The 25,259-nt window shown below is 47.9% G+C and overlaps 1 protein-coding gene across 2 annotated transcripts; it reads right to left on the bottom strand.

Annotated features, from left to right (window-relative positions):
• Positions 1–5,644: 5,644 nt before the first annotated feature.
• MKS1 (MKS transition zone complex subunit 1) lies at positions 5,645–22,370 on the bottom strand. Of its 2 annotated transcripts, XM_035559203.2 has the most exons (18): positions 22,251–22,370; positions 22,031–22,152; positions 21,895–21,962; positions 20,679–20,834; positions 19,501–19,598; positions 19,186–19,314; positions 18,761–18,865; positions 18,227–18,335; positions 17,314–17,370; positions 16,304–16,346; positions 15,713–15,775; positions 14,880–14,950; positions 13,974–14,043; positions 12,561–12,668; positions 11,895–12,028; positions 10,476–10,558; positions 10,298–10,395; positions 5,646–9,805 (listed from the first exon to the last, which is right to left on the bottom strand). In XM_035559203.2, the coding sequence occupies exons 1-18, from the start codon at positions 22,328–22,330 to the stop codon at positions 9,699–9,701; spliced, it is 1,701 nt and encodes a 566-aa protein (XP_035415096.1). In that variant the 5' UTR covers positions 22,331–22,370; the 3' UTR covers positions 5,646–9,698. The 2 variants fall into 2 exon arrangements, with proteins under 2 accessions (XP_035415097.1, XP_035415096.1); XM_035559204.2 differs by lacking the exon at positions 12,561–12,668 and having other exon boundaries at positions 5,645–9,805.
• Between the last annotated feature and the right edge of the window lie 2,889 nt (positions 22,371–25,259).

Raw genomic sequence — 25,259 nt, forward strand, 5'->3', positions numbered from 1 at the left:
CAACGCACCAGCCCTCGCCGCTGCATTTGACCCTGGCTGCTGCGCTCGCACCCCATACGCATATGTGTACACAGAACAGAGAGCCCTCACCCAAAAAAAGTTAGAAATGGAGTTTAATAAGACAGACTGTGCTGATCACTGGCATAAAACACAGACAGACAAGCATTCTGACCAGTAAACTGTCCACATGCAACCAGCCTTTTTTGCCCCCATATTCTACTTTCCCATTCTTGGTATTCTCCACATCATCCAGATCCACCCCTTTCCCCACCTTTGGTTCCTCTCTTAAACATCATATAACATGTTCTGTACAATGTCCACATGCTCTTCCCCTGTATTCCATGCCCCCAGGCAGAAATAACACTTTGTGCTTTCATGCCTTAGCCCTGGGGCCGAGGCTCTGCAGGCAGGGCCTGGAGAGGGTAGCCCTTCCTGAGCCCCTAGTTTGGGCTCCTGCCTGCCTTTGTGTCACTGTGCTCCTCTGGGTTCCCGGAGATAGACTCCGATGGGCTGGCAGCCCCTCTGAGGGGCCTGAGAGAAGCTCTGCAGGGTGTTACTTGGGGTCCCTGCGCTCCTCTGTGGGTATGCAGAGGAGCTTTATCACACAACCTACCAGCAGGGAGAGTTCTCTTCAACAGGAACAAGGCTTAATTTAATCAAGTGATAAGAGCACTGTGCATTTCTAAAAGAGAAATCGCCCCCTCTGCCATCACCCCCGTGAGCCCTCCCCATGGCCGGAGCTGTGGAGCCCACCTTCTTGTTCTTTTGTCTTCTCTCTCTGCCACCCCCAAGCTGTGCCTGGGGAGGCTGGGCAGGCCCGTCAAGGAGCTGTCTCTACTGACAGCAGCTCCCCCTGAAGAGCAATGCTAATTTAGTCCCCAGGCTCACACTTGCCCACACAAGCTCCCTTCTCATCTGGGAGGAGCTGCAGCAGTGAGTGCAGACCCACTCACTCATCCACCGACTGCACATGAAACAGGTTCAATGTGAGGGGAACCTGTGCAGCTTGGCTGCTTCGCTCCCACCTGGGCTCTAAGTGAACGTGCACCCATCCGAAAGCACTCCTGGTGCAATTATCTCAGCGCTCCATCCTCAGCACCTTGTCCAGCCACCCCGAGGATTCCCGCTTACAGCTCTGAGCATGGTGTGCGTGCTGTGACACACCGCTGGTGCCTTCTCACATCCCCCAGAGCCCATGCTGCCAGGGGCAGCCTTCTCCCCTCCATAGGCAGATCTGCTCCATGCATACTGGGGCCCTGATCACTCCAAGAGAGGACCAGTGTCGTTCAGAGTGTGCTGCGGCCCATTGGCTTCTGTGGAGAGCTCGGACAGTCTTGGTCAAGGTGTTCCTGCAGGTAAAGGGACCAGCTTTTCTCTCAGAGGATTTGAAGCTCTTGCTCCCATCACATACACCTACCAGCTCCAAAAACAGTTCTTCAGTCAATTAGAAAGAAGTGCAACAGGCATCTGGGTCTGTCTTTGGGTCACCAGACATCCATGTACCTTTCAAGAGCTCTAAAATCAAGGAAAAATCGTAGACACCTCAGCTGGGAGCACAGAAACAAGGGTCTCACTGAAAGGAAAGTTCATACTGGTGGAGCTTAAGTGTTGGGCTTAACTATATGTGTTACCTTGTACCAATCAGCTGTTACAGCACCTCTCAAATTTTTGTACTGCACTGATTTGCTGCAGCTTGTTAGGGCAGGGTCTCACTTCACTGTGTGTTCATGCACTGGTGGCACAAAAGGCCTAGTTGCTGCCAATCGCTCTAACACGAAGGATGGTCTCACCCACTGTTGGAAGGACACACAAAGCCAGCATAACGCAGCAAAGAAAGCCCAGCCTGCTGGCGCATGCAGACTCTTTGCCGGCCTAGCCATGCCTGCTGTCCTTGCACACTGTGGCAGCTCAGCTCTCCGCTGCTCACCACAAGGCCTCACACCTCCCTGTCCCTACCGCCCCCACGGCTAGCAGCTCATTGCCTCCTGCTGTGGGAATTGGCTGCTCCTGGGACAACTCCACATGCCCTGTGCTCACTCCTCCCTGAGGCAGGTCAAAAGCCTTCCAAACCCAGCTCCCAATCCTCACCTCTCACAAAAGCCAGGATGCCATGCTCTGCTTGTCCCAGCTGAGATCGTGGATCGGTCTGACCATGCTTTGTGTGTCATCACACTGCAGAGTCCTTTTCCCTGCTAGAGCTAATGCTGAACAGCTCATTTTGCCTGTCATCTCATGGCACTGCATGGCTCAGCTCTGTCCACCTTGCTGCTGCCCGAAAGATCTCCAGTACCAGCTTCAAGATGTCAGAGCAGGGACCCCTGCTAGCAAGACAGCTCACCATCTTCCTCCACGACAGCCTTTGAGCTTCCACATGAAGCACCCTTTTTAGCTAAGTCTCATCAAGAGGATACCACATAAACATTTCCCTCCTCTCTTAAGCTCCGCAGAGAATCATAGAAGCCAATATTCCCACTCTGTAACCAAGTCCCTTCCAGTCTCCTACGCATCCTTTCCCATGTGCAGCCCAGCAGAGGCTCCCTCCACTAAAAACTGCAGATCCCTCTCCCTTCCAGCCAGCTGCGGACCATGCACCCTCCCTCCAGTGCTACATGCCACAACAGGTGCAGAGCTCTCTCCCATCTGTGGCACGAGAGAATGCTACAGGAACTTGTTCTGTTGAGCAGCGAGAACTGGAACCGAGACAACAGAACAAACCCCTATCAAATACCCTCTCAGAGCAGCATCTGACCCCAGGAATTCAGACTCAGACGTGGGGGGGACTGGATTCCCAAGAGCCCTGGAGACACAAAGACTAAATGGAAGAAGCAGCACTTCATTTGTACAAGCAACAGGGACCACAATAAAGGAAGTCAGACACCCCCTTAATTCTAACAGTGCCTACTTCTGCAGCACTTGATGTATTCAAGAGCTTTCAGGTGAGTCAGGCAGCTGACAGCAACTGAAAATGCAGCACAGAAACCCAAGGAAGCTCATATACCCGTCATACATGAAAAATTACTACAGTATTTTGAGCAAAGATTGCAGGAGGATGGCTGCTGAAGTATGAGACTGATCTAAGATTGATCTTGCTGTTTCTGAGGACTTGTATCCATAGAGAGAGACTGGATTGTGACTGCAAAGGGAGTGATGAGCTTGGATGTGCACAACAAGGTGGTGCAGGATAAATTCTCGCCAAAGCATGCAGGCATGCACAGAAAAGGAAGCTGTTGGCCCTGAGCAAGGCTGAAGGTGCAGACAAGACTGAAATCCAGAGTCTGCATGACAGAAGCAGGGGCTTGCAGGACTTGCAGCTTGGCTGAGACTTAGAAAGCAGCTGAAGCTGTTCATTCATCTTGCAGTCACTGCTGCCACTTCAGGGGAACTACTGTCTTCAGAGGCAAAGGACAGAAGTCCTGCAACAGCTGCCAGAAGTAGTATGTCAAGGAACATACTGGAAAGCTGCTCAGTGAGGGTAAAGACTGAAGCCACTGAGCACAGCAGTGCTGATGGAGCCAACAAGACTCACTCAGTGCCAAGAACACAGGCCAAGAGCAGGCAGGAGGTGATTAAGATATGCCACTGCACCACCTGCTGCCCCATGCACTGTAAGCGTCACACCAGTGCCCTGCTGCCTGTGTGCGCCCATGCCAGCACGGACATCCTGGGGAGGAGCAGTGCAGAGAAAGGCACACAGGACTGCAGTCACAAGTGGATCCAGCCAATGAGCTGCGGGTTCCCACTCCCCATGCTAGGAGAGCAGAGAGAATTTGAACAGAGATTACACCAGACACTTGTCTCCATGCCAACAGTCATTAAAAAGTTGTACTTGAAAAGCTAAAACTGTCTACTGTCTCACATGCCCAAGCGACAGGAGGATGTTTTGCCATCCTCTTTTATGATAGCAAGATTCCTGTCTTAACACTGCCTTTGGGGCAAGAGTCCAGCCCAGCCCGGAAGGAGTGGGAGAGTTCAGCAACAACAGAGAGGAGGTAAGGAGGGGAGAGAATCTGTGCTAAGACTTGCAGAGGTTGAGGGAAGGTTTATGTGATTATCTGTTGCGCCAGACATGAGAAGAGCTATGCCCCTGAGGGATCCCTCCCCAGGTTGCTGTTTTGCCTAGCCAATGCTGGTAGGGCATCCCAGATCCACATCACCTGGATGTTCTGCACACCTTGCACTGTCTCAGTGTTTCTGCACAATCCACGCTAGGCAAGGCAAGGAACCACAGGAAGGCGCTGATGGCAGAGGCTGGTGTCATGGTGAGAGCAGCTCAGCGCTGCTCTCACAGGGTGGAAGTGCTTCAGTGGTGCAAAAGAAGGGGTCAGAGCGGCTTTTCTAATAATCAGGGCAAGGGTTGGTAGCTGGGAGAAAAGACAAAGCAGAGCCAAACCTTCATAGAATCACAGAATGGTTTGGGTTGGAAGGGACCTTAAAGACCATTCCAGTACCAATCCCCTGCCATGGGCAGGGACACCTCCCACTAGGCCAGGTTGCCCAAAGCCCTGTCCAGCCTGGTCTTGAGCACTTCCAGGGATGGGGTATCCACAGCTTCTCTGGGCAACCTGTTCCAGTGCCTCACCACCCTCAGAGTAAAGATTTTTTTCCTTACGTGTAATCTAAATCTTCCCTCTTTTAGTTTAAAGCCACTACTCATTCCAGAAAGGAATAAACACAGGTATCTATGTACATGGTACCGGAGAAGAGAAAGGATGGAGGAGAGGTGACCAAGGAACGTGGAGGGAATCCAGCCCTTGCAGGTACAGTTAAGGTGGAAAATGTTGTGAACAGAACTAGAGAGAATCCAGCAAGCCAGACTCAGTGTGCTTCCAGCAGCAGCAAGAAAAATGGCCATTCACTTTTGTCAACAGCTTGCCTGATCTCTCAGACTCACAATGCCGTCTTCAGAGCCATGAGAGAGCACCACAGTGCTCACAAGATTTACAGCAGAGAGAACAATGTATCACAGACTCATTGGCAACCTGGGATGGGAACACCCCAGAGAAACAATAACCACTGAGTAGGAAAGGCACGCTCCCTCCTCCGCACACCTCCACCAGCAGCCTTACAACAGGCTTTGCTCAGCTCATCCACAAGCTGACACCGTCAATTGCTGTGCACCAGAAAATTCACAAGAGAAAAAAAAATCTGTGAGGGATGATCGACAGCCTCCATCATCTCCATCTTCATTTAAAGAATAGGTTGGACAAACATCTCAGGCTGATATTAAGTTAAGGTGATCTTGCCTGCACTAGATCTCAGTGTCCACCTTGACCTTTCTGGCTTTCTAAGGTCAGAGCGGATCATAAAAATCCACCTTTCCTACCTGCCCAAAAGGCTGATCCCCACATTCTCAAAGACCTGGAAAATATAAAAGAACACAAATAAAAGTTTCTCTTTCACATACTACAGACATCCTCACAACTGTTTTGGAAGTCATTTTTTTTCAACGTTTAAGAAATTGTGAATGAATTATAGGACTGATACAATCACAGACTTTCTGATTTTCTGTGTTACTTTAGAACAAGATCTTGACGGATGAGAGAAAGGGAAGTACCTGTGGTCTACACAGCACTAGGGTTCACTTAAAAAAAACTGCTTGAAACAAAGCAGTAAAAGAAATTCATTCCAACTCAAGCAATGATTTCGATACAGGAAAATAAGTATACATTTATTTTTGATTAATCTAATGAAGTGTGATTTTGTACTCTTTTGTACTCTCACCTGCACTCTTGTATTGAAATGTTGATATTGACTTTAGAGAATACAGGCTGTACCTTAAGAAGACAAGCATAATAAAAAGGTAACTGGGGGTGGAAGGCAGAGCAGCCCACTCCTTCACCTCACTGCCAGGAGAGGGCTTGCAGCAAGCTTTCATCTGATACCTTAAGCCCCTGGCTAAAATGAAAACATACCGAGACAACAAGCAACATGCAGTCATTTAATAAAGATCACATAAGCCCCACAGTGCAGATAAAAAATACTTCTCCCTCCCCACGTACCATGCAATGACAAGACAAATCCCTGTAGGATGTGTCTGCTGCAGCTTCTTCTTCCCCAAAGCCGGCGACAGCCCTTCACATGCCAACCCACTGTCCTTCCCAAACGCACCTCTGAGGTGCACATCCCCTGCCTGCCAGCACATTCCCCTCCCTGCTTCAGTGCTCCTTGTTACTACTGGGCTTCCAGCTGAACAGGGCAGGAAGGCGAGCAGCACAGCCCACCCCCCAAGCCACACCAGAAGACTTCGGTAGCCCCTGGTCCACCACAAGCGGTTGGTCAGGGCTGAGACAAAGGGGTATTTGAGGTTTGCTAGCAAGGCTGTAGTTTGAAGTTATGAGTCTTCCTCAGTTGAGTGAAACCCCTTTTTGCGGTCTGACTTTTGTGCAAAGTTGTTCCTCCAGTCACACAAATGACTAATTTCTACGTGTGCCTCTTCTGTTCTATTTACACTGCAATTTTGGGTTTTCTAAGGGCTGCTGATGTGCATCCTGCAAGCTCTGCCAGCTGCTGGCAGCCTTTTCTTCCACCGAGCCAACATTTCTTCAATTATCCTTTTTTTGCGTAGTTTACTTAATGAAAAGCCTGGTAGACCCCCAGGGACTCTCAGCTGGCTCCTGCCCCCACGCAGACCACATCACTGCTAAGGCTGCAGGATTCAGCCTCCAACAGGTGCCCACGAGGAAGTTTGGCTGGTGCTGAACATTACAGCTCTAATCTGTCCTGTAGGCAGAAGACATTGATGCTCAAGAGAAACCAACTGCAGCAGATGTGACCAGATCTGGGGACCGCTGGCCACGCACCACAGACAGCACAGACCTGTCTCACTGCTGGACACAGAGGTCACCTGCAGAGACCATAGCATTGCTCAGCCTGTGTCAGCTGCTCCGCCTGCCCTCCAGCCTCTGTCTTCAGTCCACAGCATCCTGCAGCCTGCCAGGCTCCCCTGCCACGAGTGCCTGGGGCAGTCCCACTAACCGTGCTGCTCTGTTGCCCCAAGCTCTTGTGTGCCCACAACTTCTGTCCCTTCCCCTCTCTTCTCCTGTTGAGTTTCAACTCAATGTCACTGCAGAGGTGCCCCTCCATTGAAAACTCTAGGGAGACTCCTCTGGGAAAACCTTCACCATTGGAGGAAAAACACTGACATCCCCTTCTTCCCATCTATCCCCATTTACTATCTGTTATTTAATCCGTGCACACCTGGTGTATGCACAACCCCCATTCCAACTGGCCAGGCATCTTGGCAAGCTCAGAGAACAAACCCTGCACCAGGTGTCAGTTTTGTTTAAAAGATCAGTGATATTTTCATACAGATACATGTATATGGAAATTATATAATTTCATTTATAAAAGGGCATATTCAAAGAACACTTGCTGAAGGCTTTTTTACAAGCATCAGTCAGTTTGTTCTGTCAGGCCAAGGAGGCTGCAAATATGAAGGTGAAACACTGCTAACTATGTGTTGCTTCCAAAGAATATTTCTTTGGTTATAACTGATTTTTATTATTAAATTTTGCTCTCGAGTTTCTGTAAAATTTTATACTAGTCAGAGTTTTAACTATCAAAACTAGTATCATTATGTAAACCTTACTGTATCTCTGTGTAACCTTAACATTCAACCCACCAAATCCTGCCACATAAACACTCTGAGCAACAAGCACAAGATGGGGAAGTGGTCACCCAATTAGAAGAGCCCATTCTCTCAGGATCAGCCTTCAGCATCATCTCACTCAAATAAGTGTTTTATTACTTAACTGCTAAAATGCATATTCTCTTACCTTGTAACTCAATCCTGAAACATGCTTCAGATACATGAGATTCAGCTATTAGTGATAAGCACAATAGAAACACCCTAAAGGAAATTAAGTATTGCTTATAAACATGCAATGAACATGCAGTAAACATACAGAGTCATGAAGTGAACTGTGATTAAAAAAATAAATAAAAGAAGGTGAGCGGCTACAAATTCCTTGAACACTTTTCATCCTGGGCACTGAGTGAATCAATCTCTGTGAAATGTGACCATATCATTAAAGACTGTGATAGCGCATACACCCAGACAAGCCTTGATTCTGCTATTACAGAACTGGGTGTTTGCCTTCACAACTATAATGCCTTATCTGCCACATCACACCAAAAAGCGTAAATGGAGATCTGACTCATGCACAAGACCCATCAGCCAGCTCTAGGCCAAGGACACTGCTCTGCTTAATAGGCCAAGCTATGTAATACATTCTGGCAGTTTCTTCCATGAAAAAGCAGGGGTAGCAGGCAAGGTAGATGAGCAAAAGTCCTCTTTTGTAAGTGAAATTACCAGGTACATTTCAAGTTGCCAGACGATTCTGCCAGAAATTATGACAAAAACCAAAGACGAACAAACCGGGGAGTTTGGTTTTCCTAGTGAAGGCTGATACAAGATCAAAATGGAAAGCATGAGGTGAGGATACCAATGGGGCATGAGGAAGGAGTGGGATGTTCTAACAGTCACACACATGGCTGCAACCATGAGTCTCACACCCCCTGCTAGTGAGGAACATGCAGAGGAAAGCCAGTTCCTATTTCTTATTCTGCCTGTGAATTCTACCTTTACAGATACATCCATGATCTCAGCCTGAGATTTTTCTTCCTATCCCTTCTGTCAGGAGCAGAGTAGAAGAACATGTGGAGATGTGACTCGTGTACAAATCTATGCAGCACTGTCAGTCTGCAGGTAGCTTCGCTCCCATGGATTTAAGAGAGGAACAAAAATAGGGAAATGAAATAGGCTGAGAAAAGAACAGGAGAAGAACCTGGGTAAAAAACAAGCAAAGCAATGAATTGCAATCAGAGATGATACAATGAACCACAGCTAAAAAGAATAGCTTGAACAGTTCAAAGTTCAGCTCTCGTGCAAACATTACAATCTGCTCTCATTGTCTGCAAACTGTCCAGCTCCAGCCAAAGTTCTGCTATGAGCTAAAGGGACTGCGTGTTGTCAGTTGTATTCTCAAAGTCCTTCTGCTAATTGATACAGAGACACAAGAGCCAGAAATTTCAGACACAAAGAAATACAGAATGTAACCCTTTCCTCCAGTTCTGAATCTGTCATACATCACTTTGCTTTGATTTCATACATTACAGGTGGCAGAGACCTCTCTCTCTAGAAATGAATAAATCTTAAAAACACAGTTGGACAGATTCATTTTACTGAAGACTGAACTATAGCTACAAGTGCTGACAACAACTATCAGCATTTCTCAAGAAGTCAACTATTCATTTAATTAAATACCAAACAATATTCATGCCTTGCCTTCAACAGTAACCTCTTCTTTAAGAAGAAAAGTAAATTTACCAAGTCAAGTAGACTTGAAATGTTTTCTAATCACTTACTATTCAATACTTGAAAAGGTGTTAAAGGTTTCACAGGTCCCATGTCCCATTTTAGTCTGCTCATCAGAAATGTGAACAATTGGCTGTACCGTTAGGGCCTGGTAACAAAACGCCTTGAAAAAACAGGGTGCCTTCCACAGATACCTATGGAAACACAAAGACTCTGGATCTAGATGTGAGGCAGACTCTTGCCCCCATCCAGAGAAAGCTGCAAAAGAAGGGATTCAAAAAGCTTGCAGGCACTGGCCTTGGGACTCCTCCTGAACCAGGGAAGCTTGTATCAGACAGAAGATGCTAAGTGCTCCCAGGCTAGAGGCAGTGGAGGTGGTCAATCACGGTTCTTGTGTCTGGTGCACAGTGGAGACAGAGGTGCTGATGAGGTCTTGGGGAAGGCTCTCACGTGCTTCCTGCATCCGGCGCCGTGCCCTCTGGAAAGCCTCTGCAACACAGCAGGTGACAGCAAGTCAGAATGCATCAGACAGCCTCAGAGAAGAGGACGGATGAGTCCGCCCAGTGAACATCATCTCTCTCAGAACAGGAGTCTCACTAAGTACCACCAACAAAGCACCTGGATCTTGCTGCTCTCTTCACTTCCAGCCCTGTCTTTGCTCTGCGCATAATGGAATCAGAGACAGAGCCTGTGCACCACAGCCACAAGCTATGTTTTGTGCCAGGAAAGACCAGGCAACCCAGCCTAGGCTTTGCCCTCATGGAGTGACTATCCCTCCTGCCTGCTGAGGGCTGATGCCTCCTCAAGTTTCCGGCAATTTCAGGTCAGAACATTTAACCTCTGCTATGGACTCAGACTCAAGAGAGCTCACAGTGGGGGACAATCAACCCCACAGCAATGGATTCTCTCTGCCCACTCTGTAAAAAGGGGGCAAAAAGTGAGCCCGAGGCTCCCCAGGCAGAATGAGACTAAAAGCCCTACCCAAAACGTTGTAGACAGAGCTCTGCTGGCTGAAGCCTCCAAGCCGGTCCAGTACACTCTGCATGCGATGCCTCGAGGCACTGGTTTCCAGAAAGGCTCTGCACAAAAGTACAGTTTGAAGTCAGGGCTGGAAGAACACTGCTGTCAAGATGGAGCTTGCAATCACTGCAGCACTCACTTAGATTGCTGCAGGCAGTAAAGCCGGAACGTGACATTCCCTGTTGTCTCTGTGCGAAAACCAAAGCGGCTCAGACGCTCTCCCTGCAAAGACAGCAAAAGTTCTCATAACAGCAGCCTGCAACCTGTTGCAGCAGGCTGACCCTGGCAAAAATGAGCATGCCCCACCAGAAGCATGCACTCCTGCAGGCACAGAGTCTCTTCCAGTCCTGCTGCACACAGAAAGTGAGGCAGGAGAGAAGGGCAGATAGTACCAGGCTGTGCTGAGAGTAGGACGTAAACACTAGCAAGCTGATAGTGCAGTGCTGAAGGAAGGTTTCAGCTGCTTACTCTCACTCGAAGCCACTTAAGACTAACTTGCTCATTACACCAGAAAGCACCTCTTCAGCTATCTTAAGAATGCGGAACTTCTGCCTGCTTCACACCCATCAGCTTATCACTGCAGGCAACTCACTTCCAGGTGCAGTACAGCCCATGTTCCTTACAAAAACACATGAAGATGTCTATACTTGGTAAAAAAAAAAAAAAAAAAGGTGACCTGACAGACACTTTTCAGACAAGGACAGCACAAGCAGGGGCAAGGCAAGACTTTGGTCCACATACAACCACTTCTCTAGGTTACACACACCTCAAAAGGCAGAGAGCTCTATCTCAGGGTTTGCCCATTCTTGTCTTGCTCACAAGTATCAAAGGGGATCCATTTCTTTAGTCAGAGGGACATGACCACCAGATTATCTGTTCAACTCCAGTCCAAACTGTCCACAGACATCTGAAGTCAAGAAACGCCAGATTCTGCACCTGGGATGGGGCAGCCCTGGATATACGTACAGACTGTGAATGAGAGGCTGGAGATCAGCCCTATGCAAAAGGATCTGGGGGTTATGGTCAACGACAAGTGGAACCTGAGTCAGCAGTGTGCCCTGGCAGCCAAAAGGGCCAAGAGCATCCTGGGCTGTGGTAAGCACAGCAGAGCTAGCCAGTCAAGGGGAGTGCTTGTCCCACTCCACTCTGCACCGGTGCAGCCTCACCTTGAGGGCTGTGTGCCACTTGGGGAGCCACAAGAGAAGAAGGACATCAGCCTCTTACAGAGGTCCCAAAGAAGGGCAACAGACATGGTGAAAGGCCTAGAGGCTCAGACAGGAGCTGTCAGGAAAAGGTTCTTCCCCAGGAGGCTTGTCAGGCACTGGAACAGGCTCCCCACGGAAGCGGTCATGGCACCAAAGCTGCCGGAGGTCCAGAAGTGCTTGCACAAGGCTCTCAGACATATGGCTTAATTTTCAGGTAGTTCTGTGTGGAGCCAGGAGTTGGACTCAGTGATCCTCATGGGTCCCTTCCAACTTGGGATAATCTATGATTCTGCAGTTCCAAGAGCATAATCCACCTTTTCCCAGCAAGAGCAATGTCCTGCAGTTGAGCCTACCTTGAAGGTTGCTGGTATCCTGACATAGGTCATGTCCTCTAACTCAGGAGATCCACCAATGAAAAATCTCCTCAGTTCAGCAACAGTCCCCAGCTCCACAGGGCGCCAGGTAGGGATGGTGAGTATGTGGAGACCTGACCACAGGACAGGACAATTTAGACAACAGAACAATTTAGCAGCTATGACCAACAATGTAAAGTCACAGACGTCATCACAGTAGATGGATACCTACTGATTCCTAGTGTCTTCCCAATAAGCAAGCCCCAGTCACACAGACAGCATTGAAATTACCCTTGCCTATGAGGAGCATCTACTTATTACTACATGAGAATGTCAGACTAGTTGTGAGCCTCAGATTCCATCTGGGACAAAGGGGGCCTATTGCTAGTATAAAGATGGGAATGCAGCACTACACAAAAGTATCATAACATGCAATTTTGCAAAGGAACCACTGAAGGAGAAAGGACAGCAACATGTGATGCTTCTCAACAAGGCATAACAGTGCATGATACATCAAATCTCTCTTTGCTGCCTCACAGACAGCTAGCTATTCCCTTCAGTATGCAAAGGTGAAGCAACGCCAGGACGGGATGCACCCATGCCCAAGAGAACCATTTAACTCTCATTTCCCTAGACACTTAACATAATGTCCCAAGGATGTTTTACCTGGAGATGCTGGCAGCACCAAGGAACCATACCCTTCAACACGGTATCTCTGCCAGAAATCAAGGGACAGAACCTCAAAGTAGAGAACAGGCCATTGAGGGAGACAGTCTGCAAGGAAAGGGAGCAGATTGCAACTTTTTAAAAGCCGTAGAGAGAGATTATCACAGAGGGGAAAAAAATACTAAATGACTAACTCCACTAGCAAAGAGCCCTTTCTGTATTTCTCCTAAAATGACAGACCTAGATGTATGGGTGATTATTTTCCCCTATAAAAGCTGAACCCTCAGACTTGAGAATGAAAACAGAATTATTGGTAAGATGCTACAAATTTGGGAAAATTCTGTTTTGATGAGTCTCTGACAGGAAGTCCAAACTGGTTTCTCTATCATTTGTGCAGACAAGACACTCTTCTGCAAACAATTGATGCAAAACATGGGAACCTTTTTATCTGACCTTTCTCATCATTGTTGGGGGATTATTAACTTGGATTGTCCTACATTCCTCCAAGCATTCATTTATTTTCTCCATGGTGAAACAAACTCATCATATTTATCCCAGGCTGAAAGTTTGTTAATGTTGAATACTCCAATCCAAAGTGTTGGCTGAATTCTCAAATCCAATGCATACACTGGATTCAAGTGGCAGGCATGCTGTAAAGCTGTCCCTGGTGATTGCGAAACAAAGAGCATAGAGGTTGGTGAGGAAACAGTGAAAACGCAGTGAAGCGGTAGGAAAAGGCAGCAGAGAGATCCAGCTTAAAATAGAGATGGAAATTTCAAAGTGACATAGGCAATACAAAGATTATACAGGTCACTGAGTGTGTCTACTAACTTAAGATTCAGTACGTAGTTTTAGCTGTGGACAAAAATAGGCCCATTTCTTCCACCGCTCTGTGCAGTACAACGTGCACGGCAATGCAGACCAGCATGCCAGGCATTTTGAGACAGACAAGCTAAGACCCAAGTAGTTTTGCATATGGCTGAAGCTGACTATAACCTGGAAGCAGAGCAACGTCAATGAATACATACAAATACTAACGCATTGCTGGGGAGGGCAAATTTAGTATGTGTCCCGAGGTTATGCGGTGCTGGGGTGAACATCTTCTGATTGAGCAACATTTCCCTGAAGTGGTCACGGCACCAAGCCTGCTGGAGTTCAAGAAGCATTTGGACAATGCTGTCAGAAATACAGTCTGATTTTTGGGTGGTCCTGTGTGGAGTTGGACAATACTTGTGGGCCACTTCCAGCTAGGGATATTCTATGATTCTATAGTTTTATGATTCTGTGATTCCCTTTGTTTACAGCTGTCCTTTCACCTTGGCAAGGGACCATCAACACGCCAAACAGCATGATGCCTACCCCGCAACCAAGAGATGTCAGAGCTTTATATTTCAGAGAAACAAGGAGACATACCTTCTGATTCATTTTCTTGGGAGAAAAACATCTCCAAAGTGAAGGGGTAGCAGAAGTACGCCACATCATCCTAGAAAAGGAATGGGGCAGAAATCAGATTCCTGGAGAAGACAGTTCCATCACTGGTATCACAGGGGGTACAGAAAGCAGGGAGAAAAGAAATAATGGTAGAGAACTAATGATGTCCAGACAAGATCAATCACATCGCACTAAGAAACACTTGACTGCACGATGGATCTGCACACAATCCCCACTGCCACGTTGATAGAACAGGCTAAAATAAAAAAATAATCAAAATAATGAAAAAGAGCAAAACACCTCAAATGATCATTCAGCTATTTGCATAACTATTACAGAATGCCACAGTCTATACAGGAGCCAAGCAAAATACCTCAAACAACAGTCCTACCAAAATGTTGTATGATAATGATTTTAATATGCAAATCAGTTCACACAAAATACATAAAAATACATTAAAATTTGATTACATTAATACATTAAAAGTTTATAAAATTCAGATTTTACTGTCTCTCAGAGAGGAGCTGGAAGAAAGGTTGATTCTGAGAAATCAGTTTTGAGACTGTGCACTCCAGTCTCGGGCAAGCCAGAACAATTCTCCATTGACTCTGAGCATTTGAGAACACAAAAATCAAAGATCCAAGGGCAATCAGCCAGAAGGAAGGAAAAAGTAAGGTTCCAGAAACTGCTCTGACGTTTTATTTGAATACAGTGGAACCATGAAAAACGTCAAGTATAACAACAATGAGGAGGATTCCAAATATGCTCTGCTTTTGAAAGGAGCTATCGTGCCAGAATCTTTGTTGAATAAATCTGTAACTTGTTATACATTTCACTTCAGAGAATGACTGTTCAAACTCTGCTCTGCAGGTCTGAAAGCGTCCTTACCCAGCCCACTGTCTTGGTGGTGCAGGTCTGTGTCACTCCTGATAGCTGCTGGAATGCGGGGCTTGACCAGTCTGGGAGAAGAGAACGTGAGCACAGGGGTGAATACTTTGGGTGAGAGGAATGATTCATATACCAGAGCAGCTCAAAGGAGAAAGTCAGACCCAGATGTTCCCCCACACTGAATTTCCCCAGGTGCATCCTGCTCCATCTTGTCCCAGGTGCTCTCCAGAACACCCTGGACGTATGAGAGCACCAACTCCACCTTTGGACAATGGTAGAACCTTATCGAAACGTACATAGAAGCAAAAGCAGCATCTCCTCAGGCAAATATCAGGGTATAACCAGAAGGGAGCCAGGGCCATAGCTTCAGGGGGATTAAACACATAGTAGGATGTGCATGTTAGTGTTGGGAACCTTATTTATCAGTCAAAACTGAATACATTAGTGTCAACGCAAAACATGAAAACACAATGCTGGGCAGCGAAATCAGACAAGGTCATTGCTGAGGCAGAAAAGACAGGAAGGCTCTTCTCTGCAGCATCAGTAATGAACCTGGGGTAGTTTGCTGGACACGATCACCTCTGGTTAAGAAGTCCATGGACCAAATCCAGCCAAATTTGGAATGGACAAGAGGGGAAGATGCTGACATACTCAAACATGTCAGTTTAGTTCAAACCACCGAGTTCTGCACTTTTAGCTCTGAAGACTTCTATTTAGATCTCAGACCCTACATTACCTTTTAATAACTTTTAGCAGAGCTGATCTGACTGACCAGCTTAAGCATGCTTTATTCCTTAAATCATTGTGATACGGCTGGAAGCATGAATACTCACGGTCAGGCAGCTCCAGGAAGAAATGAACATAGAGGTTGTCATACTCATAGCCTTGAGCTGAAACTGAGAAGAGAGAATGAATTTCAGCAGCTCGCTTCCACACTAACTCCTCCATTACGCACTGTAGACTTTTGGGAGAGGCATCACAAATAACCTCAGCACAACCAGTTACTGCTAGAAGCTGGGAAAAGGCAGGGTCTCTTAAGTATAAAGAATAAGACCTCAGAAAAGACTTTCTCAAGACTAGCCTATCCTCATATAACTAACCAGATTAGAGAGATCACAAAATTCTATAATTCTATAATTCTACAAAATTGCTATAATGTCTGTTAATTCCCCTATCTGTTGTCCTTTATTCAGAACCCTGTCTTCCTAGAAAAGCTGCAGTATTTATAAACCTCCAATCAGTAAATGCCACTTGAGGGGTTAGTCTGCAAAAGCAGTGGAGAAGAGGGAGTAAGTAAAGAATTTTAGGGAGAGAATCACCTACTCTAGACCAGGTTGCGAACCAATAATCTTTAGATTATTGGTTCAGCCATCCCAGCACACCCAGACTTGCCCCTACAGTTACTGTTCATAATGAGGACTCACCTACTTCTCCATTCACAAAAAGACGCAATGTACCAGGAAGAGTCTGTAGAAACAAGCAGATAAAGGGCTCAGCGACCGCTGGTGGAACCTCATTCAGTTCCCCCCTAGCAGGGTCTCACATTGATATCCTACAGACATTTGTACTTGAATGCTTCACTTTGCTGGTCAGGGAGAAGTCATCACTTCTTGTATCAACCTCTCATCCTTTCCAGAAGTCAGCAGTCCCTCTGGATAGAGGCTCCCTACTAAGACCAAATTCCTGTACTGCGGGAATTCACTACTCTGTAAAGCAGATCTTCTACAGATTTCTAGATGGATATAAAAATGTAGTGAGAAGTCACTTGCAGAAATCATAAAATCATAGTCCTGGTTCTGCTGTAGTGTTCTTGCATTTGCTCAAGAGTATGAAAAAAAAAAACCAACAACAACTGAAATAACAAAGCCAAAAATCCATACGACAAACTGAAAAACACTTCGCTTAACTAACCGCAGCAAAGAGTACAACAACTTTCCCACTTTGGCAAACAAGACTTTAGCAAAAAAAAAAAAATAAAATTGCAGCCTAGGTAACTTAGTGAGCAGGAAAACTGTGCGTGAGAAAAGAAAAATTTAGTGAGTTTGAAGGTTGGGAGGGGCTGTTTACTTGAACAAAGTGGGACATAGATTTGATATTCAAGAAGTTAACAGCAATCCCTATCCCAAAAGATATAAATCCTCTTTCTGTCTTATTACAGTCAAAGACCTTCAAACAATGGATGCAGTCTCATTGAGACTGTAGCGTTCAGCATGCTCTGCTACCGGTCTGACAGATGCATGTTGGACCTTCGCAGGCCCCTTATCCATTGCAATCATACCCTTTCAGTAGGAGGCCATGAGGTAAAAGCTGCCAACACACCCCCAGAATGACACAATCTTTGGAGACTGGTACAGATGGCAGCCATGTGAACCAGGTGAACAGCCTGCAAAGGCCGCAGGGCTCCAGGTCCCTGCTGAGTGCCGCTGGTACTCACCACCTCAAATTCTGAGCCTACAAGACCACTGAGGTACTCCTTGTGCCGACTGTACAGCTGAAAACACAGAACAAGTGGATTAGAGTGTCTTTTTGATTATAGATTTTTACTTATATTACTGCAAAAATTGTAATGGATATGTAACTTAAAACCAACTTAAACTGTTGACAGGCTCAACTAACAGTTTTTTGCTTTTACAGTAGATACAGAGAATAAAAGAATTTAATAGAACAAAAGATGCATAACTGCTAGCACTGCATGAAACTCCAGCTTCAGAAGAAACCTCATCAAAGGTCAATACGAAGTAAAAAGAAGCTCCAAAGAATCAGCAGTTCTTAAATGACATAATGGGAGATTAGTGTATCTAGATCAGGATTTCCTAATTGGCCACAAAACCAATAAGGAACTGTACAAATTAAAAGTAAAAATGAAAACAGACTAAGTATCTTTATAGACTGCCACAGGCAAAAAGACAAAGAAAAAAGGTCGAGGCACAAAAAGAGTATCTCAAGTATCCTGGAACATTATGAGTAATGAGAAATCATTCAGGAAGTATACAGGCAGCAAGAGGAAACCCAATGAAAGCGTTTGCCCACTGCTTGAAAGGGAAGGAAAACCACTGGCAGGTGACACTATTGGTGGTTTCTTGCATTAGCTCTTACTACATGTATCAACTACAGTCAATAGCCACCACAAATTTACCAGTGGCAGATAGACAAGGCCCTCAACCTAGTTTAAGGAATGAAGCAGTTAGGGATTATTTATTGGAGTTCTTATATCACTGAACATGATGAAACTCACTGCCAGTGACATTCATTTGGTAGAACTAACGATTATGTCTACGTGAAGGTCTTTATTCCCTTGGTCAAATCAGGACGACTAGCCAATATAATCAGTAGAGGTCAGTCCTTACATCTCTGAACACACGCTGCTCACGTTCCTCCTCCTCTTGCTGCACTTGGACGGATGCATTCTCAATGGTGTATTTCCACAGTTCTCGCTTCTGTCTATCCAGCTCAATCCTGCAGAACCCCAAAATGCATGGGGAAAACCCCATTATGCAGAAAACAGACCCAGCAATATTATCAGCTGCGCCATCATAACACACCAATCCCCCTCATCAAGGCCTGAACAGAAACAAAATGTCACTAACGGTCCTCTCCTCATTCCTGAGTGCCTGACAGCATCAATAACTCAGAGAGACTTGCTTTTGTCCATTGTACACATAACCTGTATCCCTAGGGACTGGCTCCAAAGCCCCACACATCATACGCACAGTGACACCAAGCACAAGGAAACAACAGCCCTGTCTTAGAAACCTTTGGAATAAACCTAAATAATAGCCCTCAATTTAAGTGCAGACTCACTGCCTAAGGGGTAATCAGGAGACAGCAATTTCAGCCCTCCATACCAGTCCCAAACGTGGTACCAGCCCTGTCCCGCTCACCAGTAGGCTCCTTTGGTGCCAGTAAAGTCAGGCTTCACTGTGATCACCCCATTGCCATCCACCTTGATTGTACAAAGAACATGTTCATATTCCCTTTGACCAAGCCTAATGAAAGACATCAAGAAACACAGAGACAGTCTAAATAGAGCACATGGACACTTTCTTGCTCCGGAACAGCAGAGCTGGTAAAGGCACATGGAGGTATAGAAGGGAATAAACATACCGATATTTCCCTACATTAGTTTAAGAAGCCTTTTGGAGGTATACATTCCATACCTCCAAAGAAGCAGAGAGAGAAAACAGCAGCTTGAGTTACTGAGCTCTTTGAATTCACTCCCCTTAACTACTGAGAGAAACAGATTTGAGTAAGGAGAGGAGATGGGTTTGTTTCTGGGAAATTAAGATCATTTGGGGATTTTACTTACTTCCCATAAGGTCCCAAGTCCCCCATGATGTACATAGTCTGAACAGGAGTGTTAATCACATGATTGTTCTTAATAAATTCTTCTGAGGGCTCCCAGGTGATGATTTTTGACTTCAGAGAATTCGCTTCTCTGTCAACAACACAAGTACAACTTATTGTCAACAGAACTCACTGTGGTAGCCAGCAATGAACTCTCCCATGATGAGGAGTCAAACTGCCAGATTCTGAGTGCAACACAGCTCAAGCCACCAACCTCCATGGACCAGGCTGCTCTGGAAACCTGCATTAGCAAGCTCCAACCGCAGTTTGCACTCACATTGGCTTACGGTCTTGTCTTCTCCTCCTCACATTGGCCATCCTCTCTGCCAGATATGACGGCACCTCATGATCTGAGTCAGTTACCTTCTGGCAGTGCTGGAGGAGAGAAACAGAATAGAACCAGCCTAAATACAGCAGGACTTCTTTCTCAAACACATCTCCACTCCTGGAGAACAGAACAGGTGTTTACACACACACGGGCATGGACAAACTGCTAAAAGACTGTAGTTGATTCACTGCTCCTGTGGAAAAGCAGAGCTGAACTCCATCCAGCAAGTTATGTGCAGATGTGATGAAAGTTTCCCTCCCTAACTATTTTACTGATCGGTCCTTGTAATAGGAATGTGTGGTAACTTTATTGGTATGCATACGGTGTGTATGTATATATATTAGTTTGCATTTTATGCTCATGAGTGGAATTTCTTGTTCATACAGTATGCAAACTAAAAGACACCTGCTCATCACAAGGTCCAGAGACAGCCCAACCTTGGGGATAAGTACTTTGCTATTCTGCTACTTGGATGATCAAAGAAGCAAAACTGCAGACAATCAAGATCCTAGCACCCTAAGCCCCTCTAAAATATGCTTGTAACCTCACACCCCACATTTGGGGTCACAACTATTACAAGATCAATCCAGGAATGACTGGATCAGAAGCTGTTTTAAGTTTCACTCAGCTACATTACGAATCATCCATCTAAATGTCCCCAGTTTTCCAGGCAGGGTCATGCTGCCCCTCACAATTTCCTGCCAGTGAGGCTGAACAGTAAACAGGATAAAGGGGTCTCTTCCCATCCTTGGGCCATCAAGACAGCATGATTCAAGACTGCTAGAAAGCATTGTGCATGAGTCACCCCATGCACATGAATAAACCTGTGCCTTGTAATTCTGTATTCTGTGTCCAGACTTCCCACCTTGGTTGGTAACAAGCCAGCGTTTTTCTAACAACGCCAAGTCCCTTCAACCTGTCCCTGCCCATTGCACTGAAACAGGGAGACCTCATCCTGGGTCTGGAATGCCAGGTGAAGCTGCCTGCAGAAGCAGTATGTTCTCCTGCTCCCAAGATATGTGGCTTGCTTCTCCATGGCCAAGAAATGACAAACATTCCCTCTGCAGTGGGCCTAGTGTTGTTGACAGATACTGCTGTACAGATTATGCAAAACAAAAAGCTGGTACCTCCTCTAGGTTGGTGAATCGGTCATGATCAGTGTAGGTGAAGATGCGATAGTTCTTCCGACCCCCAGCCTTCTCCAGTTTCAGGATCTCCTCGTGGTACTGTCGGTCCAGGTGAGTTTGACAGGCTGACTCATTTTGATAAAGATCTACCTCAAACTGAGAACACCACAGGTAAAATGTAAAAGCTGCATTTCATCAGCAAGCTCAGGGCTGTGATAAATTAGCAGGTGTTTGTTCATTGTCTCTAAAAGGAATGCAGAGAATTTGCTGAGAAGATAAGGTTTCACAATTTATGGCCTTGTTAAGGGGGAGGATTAAGAAAGTAGATAGTGGGGAAGGGGGTGCTGGGCAAACATCCTTGATGAAATAAAGACTCTGTGGTCGCAAGGCATCCTGTTTGCCGCTTCACTACCCCCTTTCCTGAGCACGAGCACAACGCGTGAACACTGAGAGAGGAGCGACGACCCCCAACAATGGACTGCGCAGCCTCAAGAGATTCAACAGGTCTTGACAAGCCGGAACTTGGATGCTATAAAACAGCGACGCGAAAAAAAGGGAAGTTGCGTGCCGTGGCGGAGCAGAGACTCCCTGGCCGCCCAGTGCTGTTTTGCTTGTGCCTGCTTACTTAATTAATAAAATATTTTTGATAGACCAGAAAATTGCGTGGTCTCACTTATGACAAGGGCCAAAGTTTTTCAGCCGAGATTTGTGGAGACACCTAAGTGCTGCACCAGGGTCACAACAACGCAGTGCAGCAATACAGGCTTGGAGAAGGGTGGCTGCAAAGGACCTGGGGGGGCTGGCGGTGTGCCCAGGTGGCCAAGAGGGCTAACAGCAGCCTGGCCTGCATCAGAAACAGCATAGCCATCAGGACTAGGGAGAAAAGACCTTCAAGATCACCAAGTCGAACAAGGGGATAGTCCCCTACACTGGTAAGACCACTACAAGAAGGATACTGGGTTGCTGGAACACATCCAGAGAAGAGCAACAGAGCTTGCAATGGGACTAGAAAACAGGGCGCATGAGGAGTGGCTGAGGGAACTGGGGCCGTTTAGTCTGGAGAAGAAAAGGCTGAGGAGAGACCTCATCGCTCTCTACATCTGCCTGAAAGCTGTCGCCCTGCTGGGGCCCCGCTCGCCCCGACACGGGGGCGGCGGCGGGACACAGGAGAGCCGTCGGTCGGTACAGCGCGGAGAAACCGCCGCCGCGCACCTACCTGGCTGAAGAGCTTCTCCTGCCACCCCACCTCGGCCTCCTCTTCCTCGTCCGGGGGCCGCCGTGCACCTGCGGTGGGGGGGTCGGTCACCACCGGCAGCGCCCGGGAGCGCCGCCCCGCGGGGCTCCACACTTACCGGGCGAGGCGCGGGCGGCCAGCGCCAGGAGCTCGGGGCCGCGCGGTGCGGACAGCGGCGGCGGCGGCGGCGAGGCCTGCGCCGGGAGGGGCCCGGCGGCCGTGACCCGCTGGATGCGGACCCTGCGGGGGGACAGGGAGGAAGAGTGAGAGGGAGCAACCCCGGGGGCCGGGCCGGGCCGGGCCGCGCCGGGCCGGGCCGCGCCGGGCCGGGCGCTCACCGGAGGCGCAGGTTGCGCACGGGGTCGCGGGAGCGGTACACGGCGCCGCCCGCCTCGGCGCTCCACAGCGGCTCCGCCATGGCCCCTCACCATGGACACGGGGAAGCGGCGGCCGCAGCGCCTCCCCCCGGCCGGAGGGCGCCGAGCGGCCGTGGCTCCGCCCCAGCCGGGGGGCGGCAGGGCCCGGGTCTCCGCGGGCCCCCGGCTCGGCCTCGGGGCGCTCTTGCTGCCGCAGGCCAGGTGTCCGCAGCCGCCGTGTGCGGGGGCTCCCCGCGGCCCCCCAGCGCGAAGCCCCCGCAGCCGCCCGCTGGCGATTGTGATATGTGGAGTAATAATTCGTGTCAAGAAGATGGTTGATGTTAATAAAGAAGGGGGAGATGTGGGAGTGTGGCCGTGGGGGTCGACAAGCCCCATGGTTGGTGATAACATCGGACTCTTAACGATGAGGCCATCAGGAATGTAAAGAGTTTAGAGGGAACAAAGAAGGGTGATTCAGGAGACGCCATGCCGTCTGGGGTTGCTTGTTCTCCCTGCCGTTAAGGCATGGAAGTTGCTGGGGGTTTGCTGGTTGCCGGGCAAAGTTGTTTGACCAATGAATGGTTAGTGGAAAAGGACTGCTGTGGGGCGAATGGTGTAAGAAGGGAGCCTGTCCTCAATATGGGATGCAACACGATATGATGAAGTTCTGTCATCAATAAAGTAGTAGCAGTTACTGATCCTAAAAGAACCCTGGTGCCCGTGTGGTCGTTACGCCACAAATGGCACCCGAACAGGGACCTGAAGAAAACGAACAGGGACATGAAAAAACCAAACAGGGACATGAACAACAGGAACAGGGACGGGCTAACAGAACAGCGACCAGGACAGGAACAGGGACATTGATCGCCTAATGAAGATGGGTTCGGCCAAACTCAGCAAACCGCTCAAAGAAGCTCGTATAGAAAGTCGCTGGAAATAGGCGCACCAGAGCTGGAAGGAAGCTCAAGCTGAGAGAAGCGGACCCGCGCACACAACTGCCCCTCGCTGGCCGAAGGTAAGCAGTTGCGTGCTATGGGGAATCATATGTCCTTAGAAACAAAGACTGTCCTGGTAACCTTACAGCTTATTCCCTTTATTAACAATCAGACAGTTTATGATCCTGAAACATGGGACCAAATTGAGGTCAAGGTGTGGGACTCCGCTACCGAAAACGACAAGGTTGCGGTGGGATTGCTCGGCACCTGGCGAACAATCTCTGAGGCCTTAAAGAGCCGTGTGCGACCGCAATGAGAAACGGGTGGTTTGCCAGATAGTGAGGGAGCTGCAGGCTCGTCCACCGATCCTTCTGCTACACCATCGGCCCCCCCCGCCGCTACTGCCATCGCAGGCCTTTGCTGTTACGCCCCCTGGTGACCTGGACGTGTCTTTTGATCCAGGCCCTATAGGCCCTGAACAGGGGTCGGATCTGTTACCCTTCGATCCGGGAGGAGTAGGATACATAAGGCCCGAAGGCCGAGTTGCTTAACAACTTAAAGCGAGACATATTGTTCCCACGACTAGCCCTGGAATTCTCCGGTGTTTGTAATCAAGAAAAGGAATGGAAAATGGAGACTGTTATATAATCTGAGAAAAATTAATGAAGTCATGGAAGATATGGGAGCACTTCAACCAGGATTACCATCTCCAGCTATGCTCCCCCAGTCATGGACATTAATAGTAATAGACTTAAATGATTGTTCGTTAAACACTTGCCAGAATTCGGAAAACTTGCCATGTTTATGTTTCAATTGATACCTTTTCTGATTGTACATATGTATAGGCGTACTCGGGTTTCTTATGAATATGTAAAAGCAATGTTCTATATATTTAGAAAGTTCGACGGTTGTGCGTGCGTGTTGGTAGAGCGTAGACTCCACGCTTACCCAGCGCTGTTTACTTGCCTTTTATAAATATTACTAAATTCAGATTGAGTTGTATCTTCATTTATAACACGATGCTGGCAGAGAAGACGGCCTGCACGCCGCGGAGCCTGATACGCAGAGCTGAAGGCCGAGAGCTGTGAGGAGCCGACTGCGAACCTTTGCCTCTCGCTGCTTGTTTCCCTGCTCCTGCCCACCGCTTCCCTAAGGAACGGACGTCTTCAAGGGGACACCAGTGCTGCCAGCTAGGGCCTCGCAGCCACGTAGCAGCGGGCCGCTCTCTTGATATGAGCTGGGGCTGCACCCTGCTGCCAGCACACCACACGTCCCTGCCGTTTCGCAGCCCCCCACCCAGTACCACCCAGCCTAGCCTCCTGCCTGCCCTGTCTGCATAGCTTGTGGTGGGATCTGGTGGAAACGTCCCGGGAACCCACCTGGTCTGTGGCAACCAGGTCTGCCCTTTTCTCGGGTCTCTGGGCAGTGTGCGTACAGCATGCAAGGAGTTAATAGCTAAATGACCCCCTTTTAACAGCACCTGTTAAACAAACTTCACTTGATGTAGTTCCACTTTCTGAAGGGGAGCAGCGCAGAGGGGGATGTGGGGCTGTGTTGCTCCTGCAAGAAGGCAGGGGCCAAGCACGCTGTGGGCGCTGGCAGTGTGATGTCCCCCGTTGCAAAGTAGCCACCTTCTTCCACAGCTCCATGCCTAGCTGAACATGAAACATTGCTCAGGCTTTTATAAAAGGTCAGTGTTTGCAGCACAGTTCGATGCAACTTTGCTCAAACTGCCCTCACTGTGCCTTGGGATTTCAACCAGTGGGGCTGTGCTGCTCACTGACATGCTCACACTCCAAATACTTTCCGACATGCAACATCATGCTGCGCAGCACAGCCAGCTGCGGTCACGCATCTCGCTGGTCCTTGTGCCTCCACCACATCTCCAACAGACCTGGCATGTCAGTACATTTGCAGCAACTTGCGTCCAGGTGCCTGACTCCTTTCCCAGACTGCCTGGCACCCTGTAGAAGTTGCACACCACTGCTTCAGGTCTCTCTGCAACCTGTTGAAGTCTTCCTTGGGTTTATTTTTTATTTCTCATAGGCCTACTGCC

The sequence above is a fragment of the Cygnus atratus genome, chromosome 20, assembly GCF_013377495.2.
Source record: "Cygnus atratus isolate AKBS03 ecotype Queensland, Australia chromosome 20, CAtr_DNAZoo_HiC_assembly, whole genome shotgun sequence".
Taxonomy (NCBI): Eukaryota; Metazoa; Chordata; class Aves; order Anseriformes; family Anatidae; genus Cygnus; species Cygnus atratus.

Coding starts and splice junctions, on each gene's coding strand:
- MKS1 (XM_035559203.2), bottom strand. CDS start 22,330: ATGGCGGAGCCGCTGTGGAGCGCCGAGGCGGGCGGCGCCGTGTACCGC. Junction 14,044..14,879: donor CCACCAAGACAGTGGGCTGG/GTAAGGACGCTT, acceptor TTCCTTTTCTAG/GATGATGTGGCGTACTTCTG. Junction 12,029..12,560: donor GGTGCTGCCAGCATCTCCAG/GTAAAACATCCT, acceptor TCCTGTGGTCAG/GTCTCCACATACTCACCATC.